Source organism: Streptopelia decaocto (genome assembly GCF_964273445.1).
Source record: "Streptopelia decaocto genome assembly, contig: HAP1_SCAFFOLD_1250, whole genome shotgun sequence".
NCBI classification, from domain to species: domain Eukaryota; kingdom Metazoa; phylum Chordata; class Aves; order Columbiformes; family Columbidae; genus Streptopelia; species Streptopelia decaocto.
Genome location: NW_028115785.1, coordinates 20,795 through 41,592, shown reverse-complemented (window position 1 = coordinate 41,592; position 20,798 = coordinate 20,795). Strand labels below are relative to the sequence as shown.

Below are 20,798 nucleotides of genomic sequence, written 5' to 3'. Positions count from 1 at the left end.
CATTGACCCCCATTGACTCCCATTGACCCCATTGACCCCATTGACTCCCATTGACCCCCATTGACCCCCATTGACCCCATTGACTCCATTGACCCCATTGACCCCCATTGACTCCCATTGACTCCATTGACCCCATTGACTCCCATTGACCCCCATTGACCCCCATTGACCCCATTGACTCCATTGACCCCATTGACCCCCATTGACCCCATTGACTCCCATTGACCCCCATTGACCCCATTGACCCCCATTGACCCCATTGACTCCCATTGACCCCTATTGACCCCATTGACCCCCATTGACTCCATTGACTCCCATTGACCCCCATTGACCCCATTGACTCCCATTGACCCCCATTGACCCCATTGACCCCATTGACTCCATTGACCCCATTGACCCCCATTGACCCCCACTGACCCCCATTGACCCCCATTGACTCGATTGATTCCCATTGATTCCCACTGATTCCCATTGACTCCCATTCATCCCCATTGACCCCCATTGATTCCCATTGACTCCCATTGATTCCATTGACCCCCATTCATTCCCATTGACCCCCATTGACCCCCGTTGACTCTCATTGATTCCCATTGACTCCATTGACTCCCAATGACTCCATTGACTCCCATTGAATCCCACTGACTCCCATTGATTCCCATTGACTCCCGTTGACCCATTGACCCCCATTGATCCCCATTGATCCCCATTGATCCCCATGGACCCCCATTGACTCCCATTGACTCTCATTGAGTCCCATTGACCCCCATTGTCCCCCATTGACCTCCATTGACTCCCAGTGACCCCCATTGATCCCCATTGACCCCCATTGTCTGCAATGTCCCCATCACCCCCATTGCCCCCAATGTCCCCATTGCCCCCATTGTCCCCAATGTCCCCATCACCCCCATTGCCCCCAATGTCCCCATTGCTCCCATTGTCCCCAATGTCCCCATCACCCCCATTGCCCCCATCACCCCCTTTGCCCTCAATGTCCCCATCACCCCCATCACCCCCATTGCCCCCATCACCCCCATCACCCCCATTGCCCCCATCGCCCCCATCGCCCCCAATGTCCCCATCGCCCCCAATGTCCCCATCGCCCCCATTGCCCCCATCGCCCCCAATGTCCCCATCACCCCCATTGCCCCCATCGCCCCCAATGTCCCCATTGCCCCAATGTCCCCATCGCCCCCATTGCCCCCATAACCCCCATTGTCCCCAATGTCCCCCTGTCCCCCGCCCGGTCACCTGCCCGTCGCGCAGGTGGTAGGACAGCAGCCTCATGCGCACGGGGCCGGGTCCCGTGTGCGCCACGGGGGGCGCGATGGTGACGGTGGCCGCGGGGTCCCCGTGCAGCGGCAGCTCCAGCGGCTCCGGCGGCACCGACAGCGCCCGGCACAGCCCGACCGGCGCCGCCGCCATGGCCGCCACCGACTGCGGACGGACACACGGACGTGAGGGACGGACAGACAGACAGACCGAGCCTGGGAACCCCCCCATGGCCGCCACCGACTGCGGACGGACACACGGACGTGAGGGACGGACAGACAGACAGACAGAGCCTGGGAACCCCCCCCATGGCCGCCACCGACTGCGGACGGACACACGGACGTGAGGGACGGACAGACAGACAGACAGAGCCTGGGAACCCCCCATGGCCGCCACCGACTGCGGACGGACACACGGACGTGAGGGACGGACAGACAGACAGACAGAGCCTGGGAACCCCCCATGGCCGCCACCGACTGCCGACGGACACACGGACGTGAGGGACGGACAGACAGAGCCTGGGAACCCCCCATGGCCGCCACCGACTGCGGACGGACACACGGACGTGAGGGACGGACAGACAGACAGACCGAGCCTGGGAACCCCCCCATGGCCGCCACCGACTGCGCACGGACGGACGGACATGGGGTGGGTGGACAGACACACGGACCCTGGGAACCCCCCCCATGGGATGGACAGATGGACCCTGGGCTTTAGGACCCTGGGGGTCACTCGGGGTCACTGGGGGTCTCTGGGACCCTGGGGGTCACTCGGGGTCACTGGGGGTCTATAGGACCCTGGGGGTCACTGGGGGGTCTGGGACCCTGGGGGTCACTCGGGGTCTCTAGGACCCTGGGGGTCACTCGGGGTCACTGGATGGGCTTTAGGACCCTGGGGAGGAGCTTTGGGCTGTTTGGGGGTGTTTTGGGCCATTTTGGGGTGGTTTATGTCCATTTTGGGGCCGTTTGGGGCTGTTTGGGGCCATTTTGGGCCGTTTTGGGGTGGTTTGGGGCCATTTTGGGGCTGTTTTGGGCCGTTTTGGGGTGGTTTGGGGCCATTTTGGGGCTGTTTTGGGCCGTTTTGGCCGTTTTGGGGCTGTTTCTGGCCATTTTGGGGCCGTTTTTGGCCGTTTCGGGGCCATTTAGGGCCGTTTTTGGCCATTTAGGGGTGTTTTTTGGCCATTTCGAGGCCGTTTTTGGCTGTTTTGGGCCGTTTCGGGGTGGTTTTTGGCTGGTTTTGGGCCATTTTTGGCCGTTTTGGGGTCATTTTTGGCCGTTTTTGGCCATTTTGGGGCCGTTTTTGGCCGTTTCGGGGCCATTTTTGGCCGTTTTTGGCCATTTTGGGGCCGTTTTGGGCCGTTTTTTGCCATTTAGGGGTGTGTTTTGGCCATTTCGAGGCCGTTTTTGGCTGTTTCGGGGCCCTTTTGGGCCGTTTCGGGGCGGTTTTTGGCTGTTTTGGGGCCATTTTTGGCCGTTTCGGGGTCATTTTTGGCCGTTTTTGGCCATTTTGGGGCCTTTTTTGGCCGTTTCGGGGCCGTTTTGGGCCATTTTTGGCCGTTTTGGGGCCGTTTTGGGCCATTTTTGGCCATTTAGGGGTGGTTTTTGGCCATTTCGAGGCCGTTTTTGGCTGTTTCGGGGCCGTTTTGGGCCGTTTCGGGGCGGTTTTTGGGCGGTTTTGGGCCATTTTTGGCCGTTTTGGGGTCATTTTTGGCCATTTTGGGGCCGTTTTTGGCCGTTTCGGGGCCGTTTTGGGCCATTTTTGGCCGTTTTGGGGCCGTTTTGGGCCATTTTTGGCCATTTAGGGGTGGTTTTTGGCCATTTCGAGGCCGTTTTTGGCCGTTTCGGGGCCGTTTTGGGCCATTTCGGGGCGGTTTTGGGGCGGTTTTGGGCCATTTTTGGCCGTTTTGGGGTCATTTTTGGCCGTTTTGGGCCATTTCAGGGCGGTTTTTGGCCGGTTTTGGCCGTTTCGGGGCCATTTTTGGCCGTTTCGGGGCCGTTTTTGGCCGTTTTGGGGCCGTTTCTGGCCGTTTTGGGCTCACCGCCAGCAGCTGGGTCTCGGTGAGGTTCCAGAAGCGCTTCCAGAACTGCACGTCCAGGTTCTGCGTCAGCCGCTCGAACTCGTCCCCGCGCAGCTCGGGGTCCAGAGCGAACTTCCCGCTGGTGAACAGCGACCCGGCCGCCACCCCTGGTGGGACATTGGGGGCGATGGGGACGATGGGGACATTGGGGGTGATGGGGACATTGGGGGCGATGGGGGCAATGGGGACATTGGGGACATTGGGGACGATGGGGATGATGGGGGCGATGGGGACAATGGGGACATGGGGGTGATGGGGGCGATGGGGACATGGGGGTGATGGGGACATTGGGGGCGATGGGGGCGATGGGGACATTGGGGGTGATGGGGGTGATGGGGGCAATGGGGACATTGGGGGCGATGGGGACATTGGGGACAACAGGGGTGATGGGGACATTGGGAGTCAATGGGGGTCAATGGGGGTCAGTGGGGGACATGGGGGTCAATGGGAGTCAATGGCGGACATGGGGATGTTGGAGACGCTGGGGGCAATGGGGACATTGGGGGTGATGGGGACAATGGGGACAATGGGGACATTGGGGACATTGGGGGTGATGGGGACGTTGGGGGCAATGGGGACATTGGGGGTGATGGGGACGTTGGGGACAATGGGGACATTGGGGGACAATGGGGGTCAATGGGGTCATTAGGGATCAATGGCAGTCAATGGGATCAATGGGGGTCAATGGGATCAATGAGGGTCAGTGGGGGCCAATGGGGGGCATGGGGGACAACGGGGGACATTGGGTATATGGGGACATTGGGGACAATGAGGATATGGGGACATGGGGGACAATGGGGGGACAATGGGGGACAATGGGGGACATGGGACATGACCCAGGGTCCCTGGGGGGCTCTAGGACCCTGGGGTCACTCGGGGTCACTGGGACACGGGGCCGGGGGGACTTGAGGACATGGGAGGACAATGGGGACAATGGGGGGACACGGGGGGACATTGGGGACACGGGGGGACATTGGGGGACATTGGGGACACGGGGGGACCCCCAGCTCACCCAGCCCCGAGTCATTGGGTTTGTAGTTCTCCCCGAAGGACACGAGCCCGATGGCGATGGCCTGGAGGAGCGGGCGCAGGGACGGCGCGAACTGGGGACGGCAATGTCACCATGGGTGTCGCTGTCCCTGTCACCGTGTCCCCAAGGTCCCCCAGTGTCCCCATGTGTCCCTGTGGCACCTGGAACCACCGGCGCCCATAGAAGCACCTGAGACACACGGCGCTGGGTCCTAGTGCCGCCCTCCCCATGTCCCCAATGTCCCTGTGTGTCCCATTCACAATGTGGTGACACTGGGTCCTAGTGCCGCCCTCCCCATGTCCCCCATGTCCCCAATGTCCCTGTGTGTCCCATTCGCAATGTGGTGACACTGGGTCCTAGTGCCGCCCTCCCCATGTCCCCCCATGTCCCCAATGTCCCTGTGTGTCCCATTCGCAATGTGGTGGCGCTGGGTCCTAGTGCCGCCCTCCCCATGTCCCCCCATGTCCCCAATGTCCCTGTGTGTCCCATTCACAATGTGGTGACGCTGGGTCCTAGTGCCGCCCTCCCCATGTCCCCCATGTCCCCCATGTCCCAGTGTCCCTGTGTGTCCCATTCACAATGTGGTGACACTGGGTCCTAGTGCCGCCCTCCCCATGTCCCCCAATGTCCCCCAATGTCCCTGTGTGTCCCATTCGCAATGTGGTGACGCTGGGTCCTAGTGCCGCCCTCCCCATGTCCCCCATGTCCCCCATGTCCCCAATGTCCCTGTGTCTCCCATTCACAATGTGGTGACACTGGGTCCTAGTGCCGCCCTCCCCATGTCCCCCATGTCCCCCATGTCCCCAATGTCCCTGTGTGTCCCATACACAATGTGGTGACACTGGGTCCTAGTGCCGCCCTCCCCATGTCCCCCAATGTCCCTGTGTGTCCCATTCGCAATGTGGTGACGCTGGGTCCTAGTGCCGCCCTCCCCATGTCCCCCATGTCCCAGTGCCCTGTGTGTCCCATTCACAATGTGGTGACACTGGGTCCTAGTGCCGCCCTCCCCATGTCCCCCCATGTCCCAGTGCCCTGTGTGTCCCATTCGCAATGTGGTGACACTGGGTCCTAGTGCCGCCCTCCCCATGTCCCCCCATGTCCCCAATGTCCCTGTGTGTCCCATTCGCAATGTGGTGGCGCTGGGTCCTAGTGCCGCCCTCCCCATGTCCCCAATGTCCCCAATGTCCCTGTGTGTCCCATTCACAATGTGGTGGCGCTGGGTCCTAGTGTCCCCCTCCCCATGTCCCCCATGTCCCAGTGCCCTGTGTCTCCCATTCACAATGTGGTGACGCTGGGTCCTAGTGCCGCCCTCCCCATGTCCCCATTGTCCCCCATGTCCCAGTGCCCTGTGTGTCCCATACACAATGTGGTGACGCTGGGTCCTAGTGCCGCCCTCCCAATGTCCCCAATGTCCCTGTGTGTCCCATTCGCAATGTGGTGACGCTGGGTCCTAGTGCCGCCCTCCCCATGTCCCCGTTGTCCCCCATGTCCCAGTGCCCTGTGTGTCCCATTCACAATGTGGTGACGCTGGGTCCTAGTGCCGCCCTCCCCATGTCCCCAATGTCCCCCATGTCCCAGTGCCCTGTGTCTCCCATTCACAATGTGGTGGCGCTGGGTCCTAGTGCCGCCCTCCCCATGTCCCCAATGTCCCCCATGTCCCAGTGCCCTGTGTGTCCCATTCACAATGTGGTGACGCTGGGTCCTAGTGCTGCCCTCCCCATGTCCCCCATGTCCCAGTGCCCTGTGTCTCCCATACTCACGGTGTTGCTGCTGGGTCCTAGTGCCGCCCTCCCCATTGCCCCCAATGGCCCCATTGCCCCCATTGCCCCCAATGTCCCCATTGTCCCCAATGGCCCCATTGCCCCCAATGGCCCCATTGCCCCCATTGCCCCCCATTGCCCCCATTGCCCCCCACGACCCCATTGCCCCCAATGGCCCCATTGCCCCCATTGCCCCCAATGGCCCCATTGCCCCCATTGCCCCCATTGCCCCCAATGTCCCCATTGCCCCCATTGCCCCCATTGCCCCCAATGGCCCCATTGCCCCCAATGGCCCCATTGCCCCCATTGCCCCCAATGGTCCCATTGCCCCCAATGGCCCCATTGCCCCCATTGCCCCCAATATCCCCATTGCCCCCAATGGCCCCATTGTCCCCATTGCCCCCATTGTCCCCATTGCCCCCAATGGCCCCATTGCCCCCAATGGCCCCATTGTCCCCATTGCCCCCATTGTCCCCATTGCCCCCAATGGCCCCATTGCCCCCAATATCCCCATTGCCCCCAATGGCCCCATTGCCCCCAATGGCCCCATTGCCCCCATTGCCCCCAATGGCCCCAATGTCCCCAATGGCCCCATTGCCCCCAATGGTCCCATTGCCCCCAATGGCCCCATTGCCCCCATTGTCCCCAATGGCCCCATTGTCCCCAATGGCCCCATTGCCCCCAATGGCCCCATTGCCCCCAAAGTCCCCATTGCCCCCATTGCCCACATCGCCCCCAATGGCCCCATCACCCCCATCACCCCCATGACCCCATTGACCCCAATGGCCCCATTGTCCCCATTGCCCCCATCACCCCCAATGTCCCCATTGCCCCCAATGGCCCCATTGCCCCCAATGGCCCCATCACCCCCATCACCCCCAATGTCCCCACCGCCCCCATCACCCCCATGACCCCAATGTCCCCATTGCCCCCAATGTCCCCATCGTCCCCATCACCCCCACCGCCCCATCACCTGGAATCCCAGGCACCTCCCGTAGAAGCACCCGTTGCGCATGGTGCTGCACTCCCGCAGCACCACCTGCGCCATGCCGGCCTCCTCGGGCGGGAACAGGCAGCCGGGCGGGCTACTGGCCACCAGCCTCTCGGCCAAGCCCAGCAGCGCCCTGAGCTGCGCCAGCGCCGCGCCGTACGCCTCCAGCTCGGCCGCGTTGTGTCCCCCCGTGTCCCCACAGCCCTGGCCCCGCGTCCCCATGTCACCTGGGACGGCCGGCGGCGCCCATAGGAACAATGGCGCAGGGTGGTGGCGCTGGGTCCTAGTGCCGCCCTCCCCATGTCCCCCAATGTCCCCCATGTCCCAGTGCCCTGTGTGTCCCATTCGCAATGTGGTGACGCTGGGTCCTAGTGCCGCCCTCCCCATGTCCCCAATGTCCCCCATGTCCCCAATGTCCCTGTGTGTCCCATTCGCAATGTGGTGACACTGGGTCCTAGTGCCGCCCTCCCCATGTCCCCCAATGTCCCTGTGTGTCCCATTCACAATGTGGTGACACTGGGTCCTAGTGCCGCCCTCCCCATGTCCCCCATGTCCCAGTGCCCTGTGTCTCCCATACTCACGGTGTTGCTGCTGGGTCCTAGTGCCGCCCTCCCCATTGCCCCCAATGGCCCCATTGTCCCCATTGTCCCCATTGCCCCCAATGTCCCCATTGTCCCCAATGTCCCCATTGTCCCCAATGGCCCCATTGCCCCCATTGCCCTCAATGGCCCCATTGCCCCCAATGTCCCCATTGTCCCCAATGGCCCCATTGCCCCCAATGGCCCCATTGCCCCCAATGTCCCCATTGCCCCCAATGCCCCCATTGCCCCCATTGCCCCCATTGCCCCCATTGCCCCCCACGACCCCATTGCCCCCAATGGCCCCATTGCCCCCATTGCCCCCAATGGCCCCATTGCCCCCATTGCCCCCAATGGCCCCATTGCCCCCAATGGCCCCATTGTCCCCATTGCCCCCATTGCCCCCATTGCCCCCATTGCCCCCAATGGCCCCATTGTCCCCAATGGCCCCATTGCCCCCAATGGCCCCATTGCCCCCATTGCCCCCATTGCCCCCCACGACCCCATTGCCCCCAATGCCACCATTGCCCCCAATGTCCCCATTGCCCCCAATGTCCCCATTGCCCCCAACGGCCCCATCACCCCCAGCACCCCCATGACCCCAATGGCCCCATTGCCCCCATCACCCCCAATGCCCCCATCACCCCCAATGTCCCCATCGCCCCCAATGCCCCCATCGCCCCCACCGCCCCATCACCTGGAATCCCAGGCACCTCCCGTAGAAGCACCCGTTGCGCATGGTGCTGCACTCCCGCAGCACCACCTGCGCCATGCCGGCCTCCTCGGGCGGGAACAGGCAGCCGGGCGGGCTACTGGCCACCAGCCTCTCGGCCAAGCCCAGCAGCGCCCTGAGCTGCGCCAGCGCCGCGCCGTACGCCTCCAGCTCGGCCGCGCTGTGTCCCCCCGTGTCCCCACAGCCCTGGCCCCGCGTCCCCATGTCACCTGGGACGGCCGGCGGCGCCCATAGGAACAATGGCGCAGGGTGGTGGCGCTGGGTCCTAGTGCCGCCCTCCCCATGTCCCCCATGTCCCCAATGTCCCTGTGTGTCCCATACACAATGTGGTGACACTGGGTCCTAGTGCCGCCCTCCCCATGTCCCCATGTCCCCAATGTCCCTGTGTGTCCCATTCACAATGTGGTGACACTGGGTCCTAGTGCCGCCCTCCCCATGTCCCCAATGTCCCTGTGTGTCCCATTCACAATGTGGTGGCGCTGGGTCCTAGTGCCGCCCTCCCCATGTCCCCCAATGTCCCCAATGTCCCTGTGTGTCCCATTCGCAATGTGGTGACGCTGGGTCCTAGTGCCGCCCTCCCCATGTCCCCCAATGTCCCTGTGTGTCCCATTCACAATGTGGTGACGCTGGGTCCTAGTGCCGCCCTCCCCATGTCCCCCAATGTCCCTGTGTGTCCCATTCACAATGTGGTGACACTGGGTCCTAGTGCCGCCCTCCCCATGTCCCCAATGTCCCCCATGTCCCAGTGCCCTGTGTGTCCCATTCGCAATGTGGTGACGCTGGGTCCTAGTGCCGCCCTCCCCATGTCCCCAATGTCCCCATGTCCCCAATGTCCCTGTGTGTCCCATTCACAATGTGGTGACACTGGGTCCTAGTGCCGCCCTCCCCATGTCCCCCCAATGTCCCCAATGTCCCTGTGTGTCCCATTCACAATGTGGTGGCGCTGGGTCCTAGTGCCGCCCTCCCCATGTCCCCCAATGTCCCCAATGTCCCTGTGTGTCCCATTCACAATGTGGTGGCGCTGGGTCCTAGTGCCGCCCTCCCCATGTCCCCAATGTCCCCCATGTCCCAGTGCCCTGTGTGTCCCATTCGCAATGTGGTGGCGCTGGGTCCTAGTGCCGCCCTCCCCATGTCCCCCCATGTCCCCAATGTCCCCAATGTCCCTGTGTGTCCCATTCGCAATGTGGTGGCGCTGGGTCCTAGTGCCGCCCTCCCCATGTCCCCCCATGTCCCCAATGTCCCCATTGTCCCTGTGTGTCCCATTCACAATGTGGTGACACTGGGTCCTAGTGCCACCCCCCCCATGTCCCCAATGTCCCTGTGTGTCCCATTCGCAATGTGGTGGCGCTGGGTCCTAGTGCCGCCCTCCCCATGTCCCCCATGTCCCAGTGCCCTGTGTGTCCCATTCACAATGTGGTGACACTGGGTCCTAGTGCCGCCCTCCCCATGTCCCCAATGTCCCCAATGTCCCTGTGTGTCCCATTCACAATGTGGTGACGCTGGGTCCTAGTGCCGCCCTCCCCATGTCCCCAATGTCCCCCATGTCCCCAATGTCCCTGTGTGTCCCATTCACAATGTGGTGACACTGGGTCCTAGTGCCACCCTCCCCATGTCCCCCATGTCCCCAATGTCCCTGTGTGTCCCATTCGCAATGTGGTGACACTGGGTCCTAGTGCCGCCCTCCCCATGTCCCCAATGTCCCTGTGTGTCCCATTCGCAATGTGGTGACGCTGGGTCCTAGTGCCGCCCTCCCCATGTCCCCAATGTCCCTGTGTGTCCCATTCGCAATGTGGTGACGCTGGGTCCTAGTGCCGCCCTCCCCATGTCCCCAATGTCCCCAATGTCCCCAATGTCCCTGTGTGTCCCATTCACAATGTGGTGACGCTGGGTCCTAGTGCCGCCCTCCCCATGTCCCCCATGTCCCCAATGTCCCTGTGTGTCCCATTCACAATGTGGTGACGCTGGGTCCTAGTGCCGCCCTCCCCATGTCCCCATTGTCCCCCATGTCCCCAATGTCCCTGTGTGTCCCATTCACAATGTGGTGACACTGGGTCCTAGTGCCGCCCTCCCCATGTCCCCCCATGTCCCCCATGTCCCCAATGTCCCTGTGTGTCCCATTCACAATGTGGTGACGCTGGGTCCTAGTGCCGCCCTCCCCATGTCCCCCATGTCCCCAATGTCCCAGTGCCCTGTGTCTCCCATACTCACGGTGTTGCTGCTGGGTCCTAGTGCCCACCCTCCCCATTGCCCCCAATGGCCCCATTGCCCCCATTGCCCCCAATGTCCCCATTGCCCCCATTGCCCCCATTGCCCCCATTGCCCCCATTGCCCCCAATGGCCCCATTGCCCCCAATGGCCCCATTGCCCCCATTGCCCCCATTGCCCCCATTGCCCTCAATGGCCCCATTGCCCCCAATGGCCCCATTGCCCCCATTGCCCCCAATGCCCCCATTGCCCCCAATGGCCCCATTGCCCCCAATGGCCCCATTGCCCCCATTGCCCCCAATGGCCCCATTGCCCCCAACGGCCCCATCACCCCCAGCACCCCCATGACCCCAATGGCCCCATTGCCCCCATCACCCCCATCACCCCCAATGTCCCCACCGCCCCCATCACCCCCATGACCCCAATGTCCCCATTGCCCCCATCGCCCCCATTGCCCCCAATGCCCCCACCGCCCCATCACCTGGAATCCCAGGCACCTCCCGTAGAAGCACCCGTTGCGCATGGTGCTGCACTCCCGCAGCACCACCTGCGCCATGCCGGCCTCCTCGGGCGGGAACAGGCAGCCGGGCGGGCTACTGGCCACCAGCCTCTCGGCCAAGCCCAGCAGCGCCCTGAGCTGCGCCAGCGCCGCGCCGTACGCCTCCAGCTCGGCCGCGCTGTGTCCCCCCGTGTCCCCACAGCCCTGGCCCCGCGTCCCCATGTCACCTGGGACGGCCGGCGGCGCCCATAGGAACAATGGCGCAGGGTGGTGGCGCTGGGTCCTAGTGCCGCCCTCCCCATGTCCCCCCATGTCCCAGTGCCCTGTGTGTCCCATTCGCAATGTGGTGACGCTGGGTCCTAGTGCCGCCCTCCCCATGTCCCCCATGTCCCAGTGCCCTGTGTGTCCCATTCACAATGTGGTGACGCTGGGTCCTAGTGCCGCCCTCCCCATGTCCCCATTGTCCCCCATGTCCCCAATGTCCCTGTGTGTCCCATACGCAATGTGGTGGCGCTGGGTCCTAGTGCCGCCCTCCCCATGTCCCCATGTCCCAGTGCCCTGTGTCTCCCATACTCACGGTGTTGCTGCTGGGTCCTAGTGCCGCCCTCCCCATTGCCCCCAATGGCCCCATTGCCCCCATTGCCCCCAATGGCCCCATTGCCCCCAATGGCCCCATCACCCCCATCACCCCCATGACCCCATTGACCCCAATGGCCCCATTGTCCCCATTGCCCCCATCACCCCCAATGTCCCCATTGCCCCCATCGCCCCCATCGCCGACATCACCCCCACCGCCCCATCACCTGGAACCCCAGGCACCTCCCGTAGAAGCACCCGTTGCGCATGGTGCTGCACTCCCTCAGCACCACCTGCGCCATGCCGGCCTCCTCGGGCGGGAACAGGCAGCCGGGCGGGCTACTGGCCACCAGCCTCTCGGCCAAGCCCAGCAGCGCCCTGAGCTGCGCCAGCGCCGCGCCGTACGCCTCCAGCTCGGCCGCGTTGTGCCCGGCGCGGAAGAACACGCTGCCGCGGTGCGCCGCCACATAGCGGCTCTTGTGCAGCGCGTGCGCCAGGCAGCAGCGCACGGTCAGCACCAGGCTCCGGTACCCGTTGCCCGGGGTGCGCTCGTCCAGGTCGAAGCTGGGGCAGAGGCGGCCGAGGCGGCGCAGCGGCGGTTCGAGCCCCCGGCTCTGCTCGCCCAGCGCCCGGAAGGCGGCGGCGAAGCGGCGGCCGCTGGCCGAGCCGCTGCGCTGGAAGAAGGCGGCGTTGTCCTCGGCCAGCGCGCTCAGCGCCTGCAGCAGCGGCCGCGCGTCCATGCTGGGGGGCAATGGGAGGGCGGTGGGGCGGGCTGCGGGGCTTTATGGGGCCGGGGGGCGGGAGTGGGAGGGGCTGGGGGGGAGTGGGGACCAATGGGAGGCACTAGGAGGCAGTGGGAGGGGCCGGGGGCAGTGGGAGGGGCTGGGGAGCAGTGGGAGGGGGTGGGGGGGAGTGGGCGGGGCTGGAGAGCAGTGGGAGGGGCTGGAGAGCAGTGGGAGGGGCTGGGGGGGAGTGGGAGGGGCTGGCAGGCACTGGGAACCAATGGGAGGGTCTGGGGAGACAATGGGAGGGGGAGTGGGAGGGACTGTGAGGGACTGGGGACCAATGGGAGGCACTAGGAGGCAGTGGGAGGGGCTGGGGAGCAGTGGGAGGGGCTGGAGAGACAATGGGGGGGGCTGGGGAGCAGTGGGAGGGGCTGGAGGGAAGTGGGAGGGGCTGTGAGGGACTGGGGACCAATGGGAGTGACTGGAGAGCAAATGGGAGGGGCTGGAGGGCAGTGGGAGGGGCTTGGAAGCAGTGGGAGGGACTACGAGGCAATGGGAGTGACTAGAGAGAAAGTGGGAGGGGCTGGAGGGCAGTGGGAGGGGCTGGGGAGCAGGGGGAGGGGCTGGGGAGCAGGGGGAGGAGCTCTGAGGGAGTGGAGGCCAGTGGGAGGCACTAGAAGGCAGTGGGAGGGGCTGGAGAGCAGTGGGAGGGGCTGGAGAGCAGTGGGAGGGGCTGGAGAGCAGTGGGAGGGGCTAGGGGAGCAATGGGAGGGGCTGGGGGGAGTGGGAGGGGCTGTGAGGGACTGGGAACCAATGGGAGGGACTGGAGAGCAGTGGGAGGGGCTGGGGGGGAGTGGGAGGGGCTGGGGAGCAGTGGGAGGGGCTGAGGGAAGTGGGAGGGGCTGTGAGGGACTGAGAACCAATGGGAGTGACTAGAGAGCAAATGGGAGGGGCTGGAGGGCAGTGGGAGGGGCTGGGGGGAGTGGGAGGAGATGGGGAGCAGTGGGAGGGGCTGGGGGGGAGTGGAGACCAATGGGAGGCACTAGGAGGCAGTGGGAGGGGCTGGGGAGCAATGGGCGGGGCTGGCACGCACTGGGGACCAATGGGAGGCACTAGGAGGCAGTGGGAGGGGCTGGGGAGCAATGGGCGGGGCTGGCACGCACTGGGGACCAATGGGAGGCACTAGGAGGCAGTGGGAGGGGCTGGGGGGAGTGGGAGGGGCTGGGGAGCAGTGGGAGGGGCTGGGGAGCAGTGGGAGGGGCTGGAGAGCAGTGGGAGGGGCTGGGGAGCAGTGGGAGGGGCTGGGGAGCAGTGGGAGGGGCTGGGGGAGCAGTGGGAGGGGCTGGGGGGAGTGGGGACCAATGGGGAGGACCGGGGGCAGTGGGAGGGCTGGGTGGACCAATGGGGACACTGGGGCAGCGGGAACTGGGGACACTGGGACAGAGGGACATGGAGCAACAGGGACACTGGGGACACCCCGGGTTGAGCAACTGGGACAATGGGGACTCGGACTGGGGGAGGGGGGACAATGGGGACACTGGGGACAATGGGGACAATGGGGACACGGACTGGGGGAGGGGGGACACTGGGGACAATGGGGACACGGACTGGGGGAGGGGGGACACTGGGGACAATGGGGACACGGACTGGGGGAGGGGGGACAATGGGACAATGGGGACACGGAATGGGGGAGGGGGGACAATGGGGACACTGGGGACACGGACTGGGGGGGGGGGGACAATGGGGACACTGGGGACAATGGGAACACGGACTGGGGGAGGGGGACAATGGGGACACTGGGGACACTGGGGACACGGACTGGGGGAGGGGGGACAATGGGGACACTGGGGACAATGGGGACACTGGGGACACTGGAGACAATGGGGACACTGGGACAGGGGGGACACTGGGGACAATGGGGACACTGGGACAGGGGGACACTGGGGACACAACTGGGGAAACTGGGGACAGTGGGACGGGGGGGACAATGGGGACACTGGGGACACAAATGGGGACACTGGAGACCCCCCCATGTTGAGCAATGGGGGGAACTGGGGACACTGGGGACACAAATGGGGACACTGGGGATACTGGGGACACTGGGACAGAGGTGACAATGGGACAGAGGGGACAATGGGGATACAATGGGGACACTGGGGATACTGGGGACACTGGGACAGGGGGGACAACGGGGACACTGGGGATACTGGGGACACTGGGGACACTGGGGATACTGGGACAGGGGGGACAATGGGGACACTGGGGACACTGGGGACACGGACTGGGGGAGAGGGGACAAGGGGAACGGGGACACTGGGAACACTGGGGACACTGGGACAGGGGGGACAACGGGGACAGGGGGGACACTGGGACAGAGGGGACACTGGGGACACGGACTGGGGGAGGGGGGACAATGGGGACACTGGGGACAATGGGGACACGGACTGGGGGAGGGGGGACACTGGGAACACTGGGACAGGGGGGACAATGGGGACACTGGGACAGGGGGGACACTGGGGACACTGGGACAGGGGGGACAATGGGGACACTGGGGACAATGGGGACAATGGGACAGGGGCAACAATGGGGACACTGGGGATACAATGGGGACACTGGGGATACTGGGACAGAGGGGACACAAATGGGGACAGTGGGGACAATGGGGACACTGGGGACAGTGGGGACAGTGGGACAGGGGGGACACTGGGGACACTGGGGACACTGGGACAGGGGGGACACAAACTGGGGACAGGGGGGACACTGGGGATACTGGGGACACTGGGACAGAGGGGACACTGGGGACACTGGGGACACTGGGGACACTGGGACGGGGGGACAACGGGGACACTGGGGACACTGGGGACACTGGGGCAGAGGGGACACAAATGGGGACAGTGGGGACACTGGGGACACTGGGACAGAGGGGACACAAACTGGGGACACTGGGGACAGTGGGACAGGGGGGACATTGGGGACACTGGGACAGCCGGGACACAAACTGGGGACACTGGGGACACAACTGGGGAAACTGGGGACAGTGGGACGGGGGGACATTGGGGACACTGGGGATACTGGGGACACTGGGGACCCCCCCATGTTGAGCAATGGGGGGAACTGGGGACACTGGGGACACTGGGGACACTGGGGACACTGGGACAGGGGCGACAATGGGGACACTGAGGACACTGGGACAGAGGGGACACAAATGGGGACAGTGGGGACAATGGGACGGGGGGACAACGGGGACACTGGGGACACTGGGGACACTGGGGACACAAACTGGGGACACTGGAGACCCCCCCATGTTGAGCAATGGGGGGAACTGGGGACACTGGGGACATATGGGGACAATGGGGGACAATGGGAGGATATGGGACAATGGGGACATTGGGGACAATGGGGACAATGGGGGGACATTGGGGGACATGGGACATGACTTGGGGTCACTGGGGGGCTTTAGACCCTGGGGGTCACTGGGGGTCACTGGGGGTCTATAGGACCCTGGGGGTCACTGGGGGTCACTGGGGGGGCTTTAGGACCCTGGGGGGCACTGGGGGTCACTGGGGTACATAGGACCCTGGGGTCACTCGGGGTCACCGCGGGGCTTTAGGACCCTGGGGGTCACTGGGGGTCACCGCGGGGCTTTAGGACCCTGGGGACACGGGGACCCCAAATCTCGCGCTTTTCCCCCCAAATCTCGCGGGTTTCCGCCCCCCCCACCCCCGTTTCGCGCCACCCCCGACCGCGCGCTCCCCCCCACCTGCGCTCCGCCGCTCCCGCCGCCGCTTCCGGACACGTGAGGCGGGGCCGGCCAATGGCGGCCCGCGCGTTGGTCGTCATGGTGATGCTGGCCACGCCCACACTCACACGCACTCCCCCCCTCCCCTCTCCAGGGGCGGCGCATGCGCAGAGCGACCCCCGCGCTTTGCTCGGGGTTTATTGGGGTCGGGGGGGGTTCGGGGGGTTCGGGGGGGTCACGGTGACGTCACATGGGCAGCGAGAGCCCCCTGGTGGGCGCGCGGGGGGCGGCAGCGGCGGCTCCGGGGGGGGCGACAGGACCCTGGATTTGGGGGGGGGGGGGGGGGGGGCACAGAGGTCAGGGGGGGGGTCCCAAAACACCCCACCCCCCCTCGCCCCCCCCAACCCCCCCGTGCTCACCGTGAGTCCAACCGGGGGACGCGGGACCCCCCGAATTTGGGGGGGGTCGACGCCCCCCCCCCCCCCGGGGCGGGTTTTGGGGGGCGGGGGGGGCGGGGGGCGCCGGGACCCCCCCAGGAGCAGCAGCAGCAGCAGCAGCAGCCACGGAGCCATTGGGAATGGGGGGGGGGAGGGGGAGGGGGGGGGAGGGGGGAGGGGGGACACACCTTTGTGTGAACAGCACCTGGGGGGGTGGGGGGCCCGGACGCCTGGGTCCCCTAATGGGGGGGGTTGTGGGGCCCGGACGCCTGGGTCCCCTAATTGGGGGCTTGTGGGTCCTGCCCGGACGCCTGGGTCCCTTCCCGGACACCTGGGTCCCCTCCCGGACGCCTGGTCCCTAAGTGGGGGGGGCTGTGGGTCCTTCCCGGACGCCTGGGTCCCCCCCGGACACCTGGGTTCCTTCCCGGACGCCTGGGTCCCCTAATGGGGGGTTTGTGGGGCCCGGACGCCTGGGTCCCCTAATGGGGGGGGCTGGGGGGGGGGTTGGTTTGGCAATAAACGAAGGAACCGGTTCCTGCAGAGAGAGATTTGGTCCTTGTGTCCGGCCTAACGCTGCTAAACCGGGCTTAACCAGCCTAAACCAGCCTGACCCGGCTTAACCAACCTAAACCTGCTAAACCGGGCTTAACCAGCCTAAACCAGCCTTACCCTGTTAAACTAAACCAGCCTGACCCTGTTAAATCCGGCTTAACCAACCTAAACCAGCCTAACCCAGCTTAACCAACCTAAACCAGCCTGACCCTGTTAAACTAAACCAGCCTGACGCTGTTAAACCCGGCTTAACCAACCTAAACCAGCCTAACCCAGCTTAACCAACCTAAACCAGCCTGACCCTGTTAAACTAAACCAGCCTGACGCTGCTAAACCCAGCTTAACCAACCTAAACCAGCCTGACCCTGTTAAACCCGGCTTAACCAACCTAAACCAGCCTAACCAACCTAAACCTGCTAAACCCAGCTTAACCAACCTAAACCAGCCTGACCCTGTTAAACCCGGCTTAACCAACCTAAACCTGCTAAACCCGGCTTAACCAGCCTAAACCAGCCTAACCAACCTAAACCTGCTAAACCTGGCTTAACCAGCCTAAACCAGTCTGACTCTGTTAAACCTGGCTTAACCAACCTAACCCTGTTAAACCAGCCTAACCCAACCTAAACCAGCCTAACTCTGTTAAACCCAGCTTAACCAACCTAAACCAGCCTAACCATGTTAAACTCGGCTTAACCAGCCTAACCCTGCTAAATCCAGCTTAACCAACCTAAACCAGCCTGGCCCCGCACCCCAAACGCTCCATTCCGGGGGGGGGGCCTGGCCACAGCTCCGGGTCCCGCCCCCTCCCGAGTCCCCGCCCAGCCGCCAGGGGGCGGTGCAGCCCCCGGACGCCTGGGTCCCCTCCCGGACGCCTGGGTCCCCTCCCAGGGGGCGGGGCCGCTGGCGGGGAATCCCCCACCCCGCCCCCCCCTTTCCGCGGGGTCCCCGGGGCGGGGCCAAAGGGGGGGGGGGGGGCGGGGCGGCCCCGAAAGTCCCGTCGGGGAAGTCCCGGGGTCGCTTCCGCTCCGCGGCGGGACCCAGGAGTCCGGGGGGGACCCAGGCGTCCGGGAGGGGACCCAGGAGTCCGGGGGAGACCCAGGACTCCGGGGGGGGGGGAACCCAGGAGTTCGGGAAGGGACCCAGGCGTCCGGGGGGACCCAGGCGTCCGGGGGGACCCAGGCGTTCGGGAGAGGACCCAGGAATCCGGGAAGGGACCCAGGAGTCCGGGAGGGACCCAGGCGTTCGGGGGGACCCAGGAGTTCGGGAGGGACCCAGGAGTCCGGGAGGGACCCAGGCGTTCGGGGGGGACCCAGGTGTTCGGGAGGGACCCAGGAGTCCGGGAAGAGACCCAGGAGTCCGGGAAGGGACCCAGGCGTCCAGGGGGGACCCAGGCGTCCGGGAAGGGACCCAGGCGTCCGGGGGGGACCCAGGCGTCCGGGAGGGACCCAGGCGTCCGGGGGGGACCCAGGCGTCCGGGCCCCCCCCATGGCGGAGGAGCTGCCCGTTGACCTGCGGACCCGGCGCGGGGCCCCCCCGGGCCCCCCCCCCTCGGGTGCCCCCCCCCCAGACCCCCCCCTCCCCCCGGGAGCCCCCCCCCGGGTCCCCTCCCCCCCCCGGAGGCGTCGCTGCCGCTGCGGAAGCGCCGCTCGGTGACGCGGGGGGGGGGAGTGGGGGGGGGGGTGGGGGGAGTGGGGGGGGTGGGGACCCCTCCCCCCCCCGCCCCCCCCCCGGGCAAAGTGCCGCGAGCCGCCCCTCCCCCCGCCCCACCCCCCCCCCACCCCCCCGGACTCGGATTCGCACCCCAACCCCCACCCGCCGCCTTCTTCGCAGGTGAGACCCCCCCCCCATTATTTGGGACCCCCCCTCAATGATCTCTGACCCCCCCCCCAAAATGATCTGGGACCCCCCCCATTATCTGACCCCCCCCCCCATTATCTGGGACCCCACCCCCCATTATCTCTGACCCCCCCCCAATGATCTGGGACCCCCCCCAAATGAGCTCTGACCCCCCCCAATGATCTGGGACCCCCCCATTATCCGGGACCCCCCCCAATGATCTGACACCCCCCCCATTATCTGGGACCCCCCCCCCAATCATCTGGGACCCCCCCCATTGTCTGACACCCCCCCCCCAATTATATGACCCCTCCCATTATCTGGGACCCCCCCATTATCTCTGACCCCCCCGCAATGATCTGGGACCCCCCCCATTGTCTGACACCCCCCCCAATTATATGACCCCCCCAATTATGTGCGACCCCCCCATTATCTGGGACCCCCCCCCCAATGATCTTTGCCCCCCCCCCCAATGATCTGGGACCCCCCCCAATGATCTGACCCCCCCCATTATCTCTGACCCCCCCCCAATGATCTGGGACCCCCCCCCCATTATCTGCCCCCCCGGGTCCCCCCATTGACTCCCCCCCCCCTCCTCCAGCCCTGCAGGGGGCGCTGCCGCTGCTGGGGGGGGCTGGGGGGGCCCCCCGGGGGTCCTGGCGCTGCCGCCCCCCCCGATGGGACCCCCAGACCCACAATTGGCCGCCGACATCGCGGCCGCCACCAGACAGGACGAGGACGGGGACACGTGAGTGGGGACCCCCCCGGGACCCCCCCGGGACCCCCCCGGGACCCCCCCGGGACCCCCCATGGGACCCCCAAACATGGGACCACCCATGGGAAACCCCTATGGGACCACCCAGGACCCCCCCCGGGACCCCCAAATATGGGAACCCTATGGGACCCCCCCCCGGGACCCCCCCCATGAGACCCCCCCTCCGGGACCCCCAAACATGGGACCCCCAATGGGACCCCCAAACATGGGACCACCCAGGGAAACCCCAGGGAATGCCCCCCCGGACTCCCCACAATGGGACCCCCCCAGGGACCCCCATGGACCCCCCCCCATGGGACCCCCCCCAGGGAACCCCAAATATGGGAACCCTATGGGAACCCCAGGGACCCCCCAGGGACCCCCAAACATGGGACCCCCCCCCCGGGACCCCCTATGGGACCGCCCCATGGGACCCCCCCAGGGACCCCCAAACATGGGACTCCTATGTATGGGACCCCCCACCCATGGGACCCCTATGGGAACCCCCTATGGGGCCCCCACCCATGGGACCCCTATGGGAACCCCCAAACATGGGACCCCCCCCCCCAGGGACCCTCCATGGGACCCCCAAATATGGGACCCCCAGGGAACCCCATGGGAACCCCCCCCAATGGATCCCCCGGGACCCCCAAATATAGGACCCCTATGGGACCCCCCCACTATGGACACCCCCCAGGGACCCCCCACAATGGGACCGTCCCAGGGAACCCCCGGGGAATCCCCCCAATGGACCCCCAGGGACCCCCAAACCTGGGACCCCTATGGGACCCCCCCAGGGACCCCCAAACATGGGACCCCTATGGGACCCCCCCCAGGGACCCCCAAACATGGGACCCCTATGGGACCCCCCCAGGGACCCCCAAACCTGGGACCCCTATGGGACCCCCCCCAGGGACCCCTATGGGACCCCTATGGGACCCCCCCCAGGGACCCCCAAACATGGGACCCCTATGGACCCCCCCCAGGGACCCCCAAACATGGGACCCCCCAGTGAACCCCCGGGGAACCCCCCCAGC

At 65.4% G+C, this 20,798-nt stretch overlaps 1 protein-coding gene across 1 annotated transcript; it reads right to left on the bottom strand.

Moving 5' to 3' along the window:
- Nucleotides 1-1,248: 1,248 nt before the first annotated feature.
- On the bottom strand, nucleotides 1,249-16,242 carry LOC309452611 (hormone-sensitive lipase-like; the record flags this gene model as incomplete). The annotated part of the gene is made up of 5 exons (XM_082077232.1): nucleotides 16,204-16,242; nucleotides 11,946-12,459; nucleotides 4,359-4,449; nucleotides 3,308-3,453; nucleotides 1,249-1,434 (listed from the first exon to the last, which is right to left on the bottom strand). Coding segments are annotated over exons 2-5 (936 nt in total), but the record flags the coding sequence as incomplete, so codon positions are not given.
- Between the last annotated feature and the right edge of the window lie 4,556 nt (nucleotides 16,243-20,798).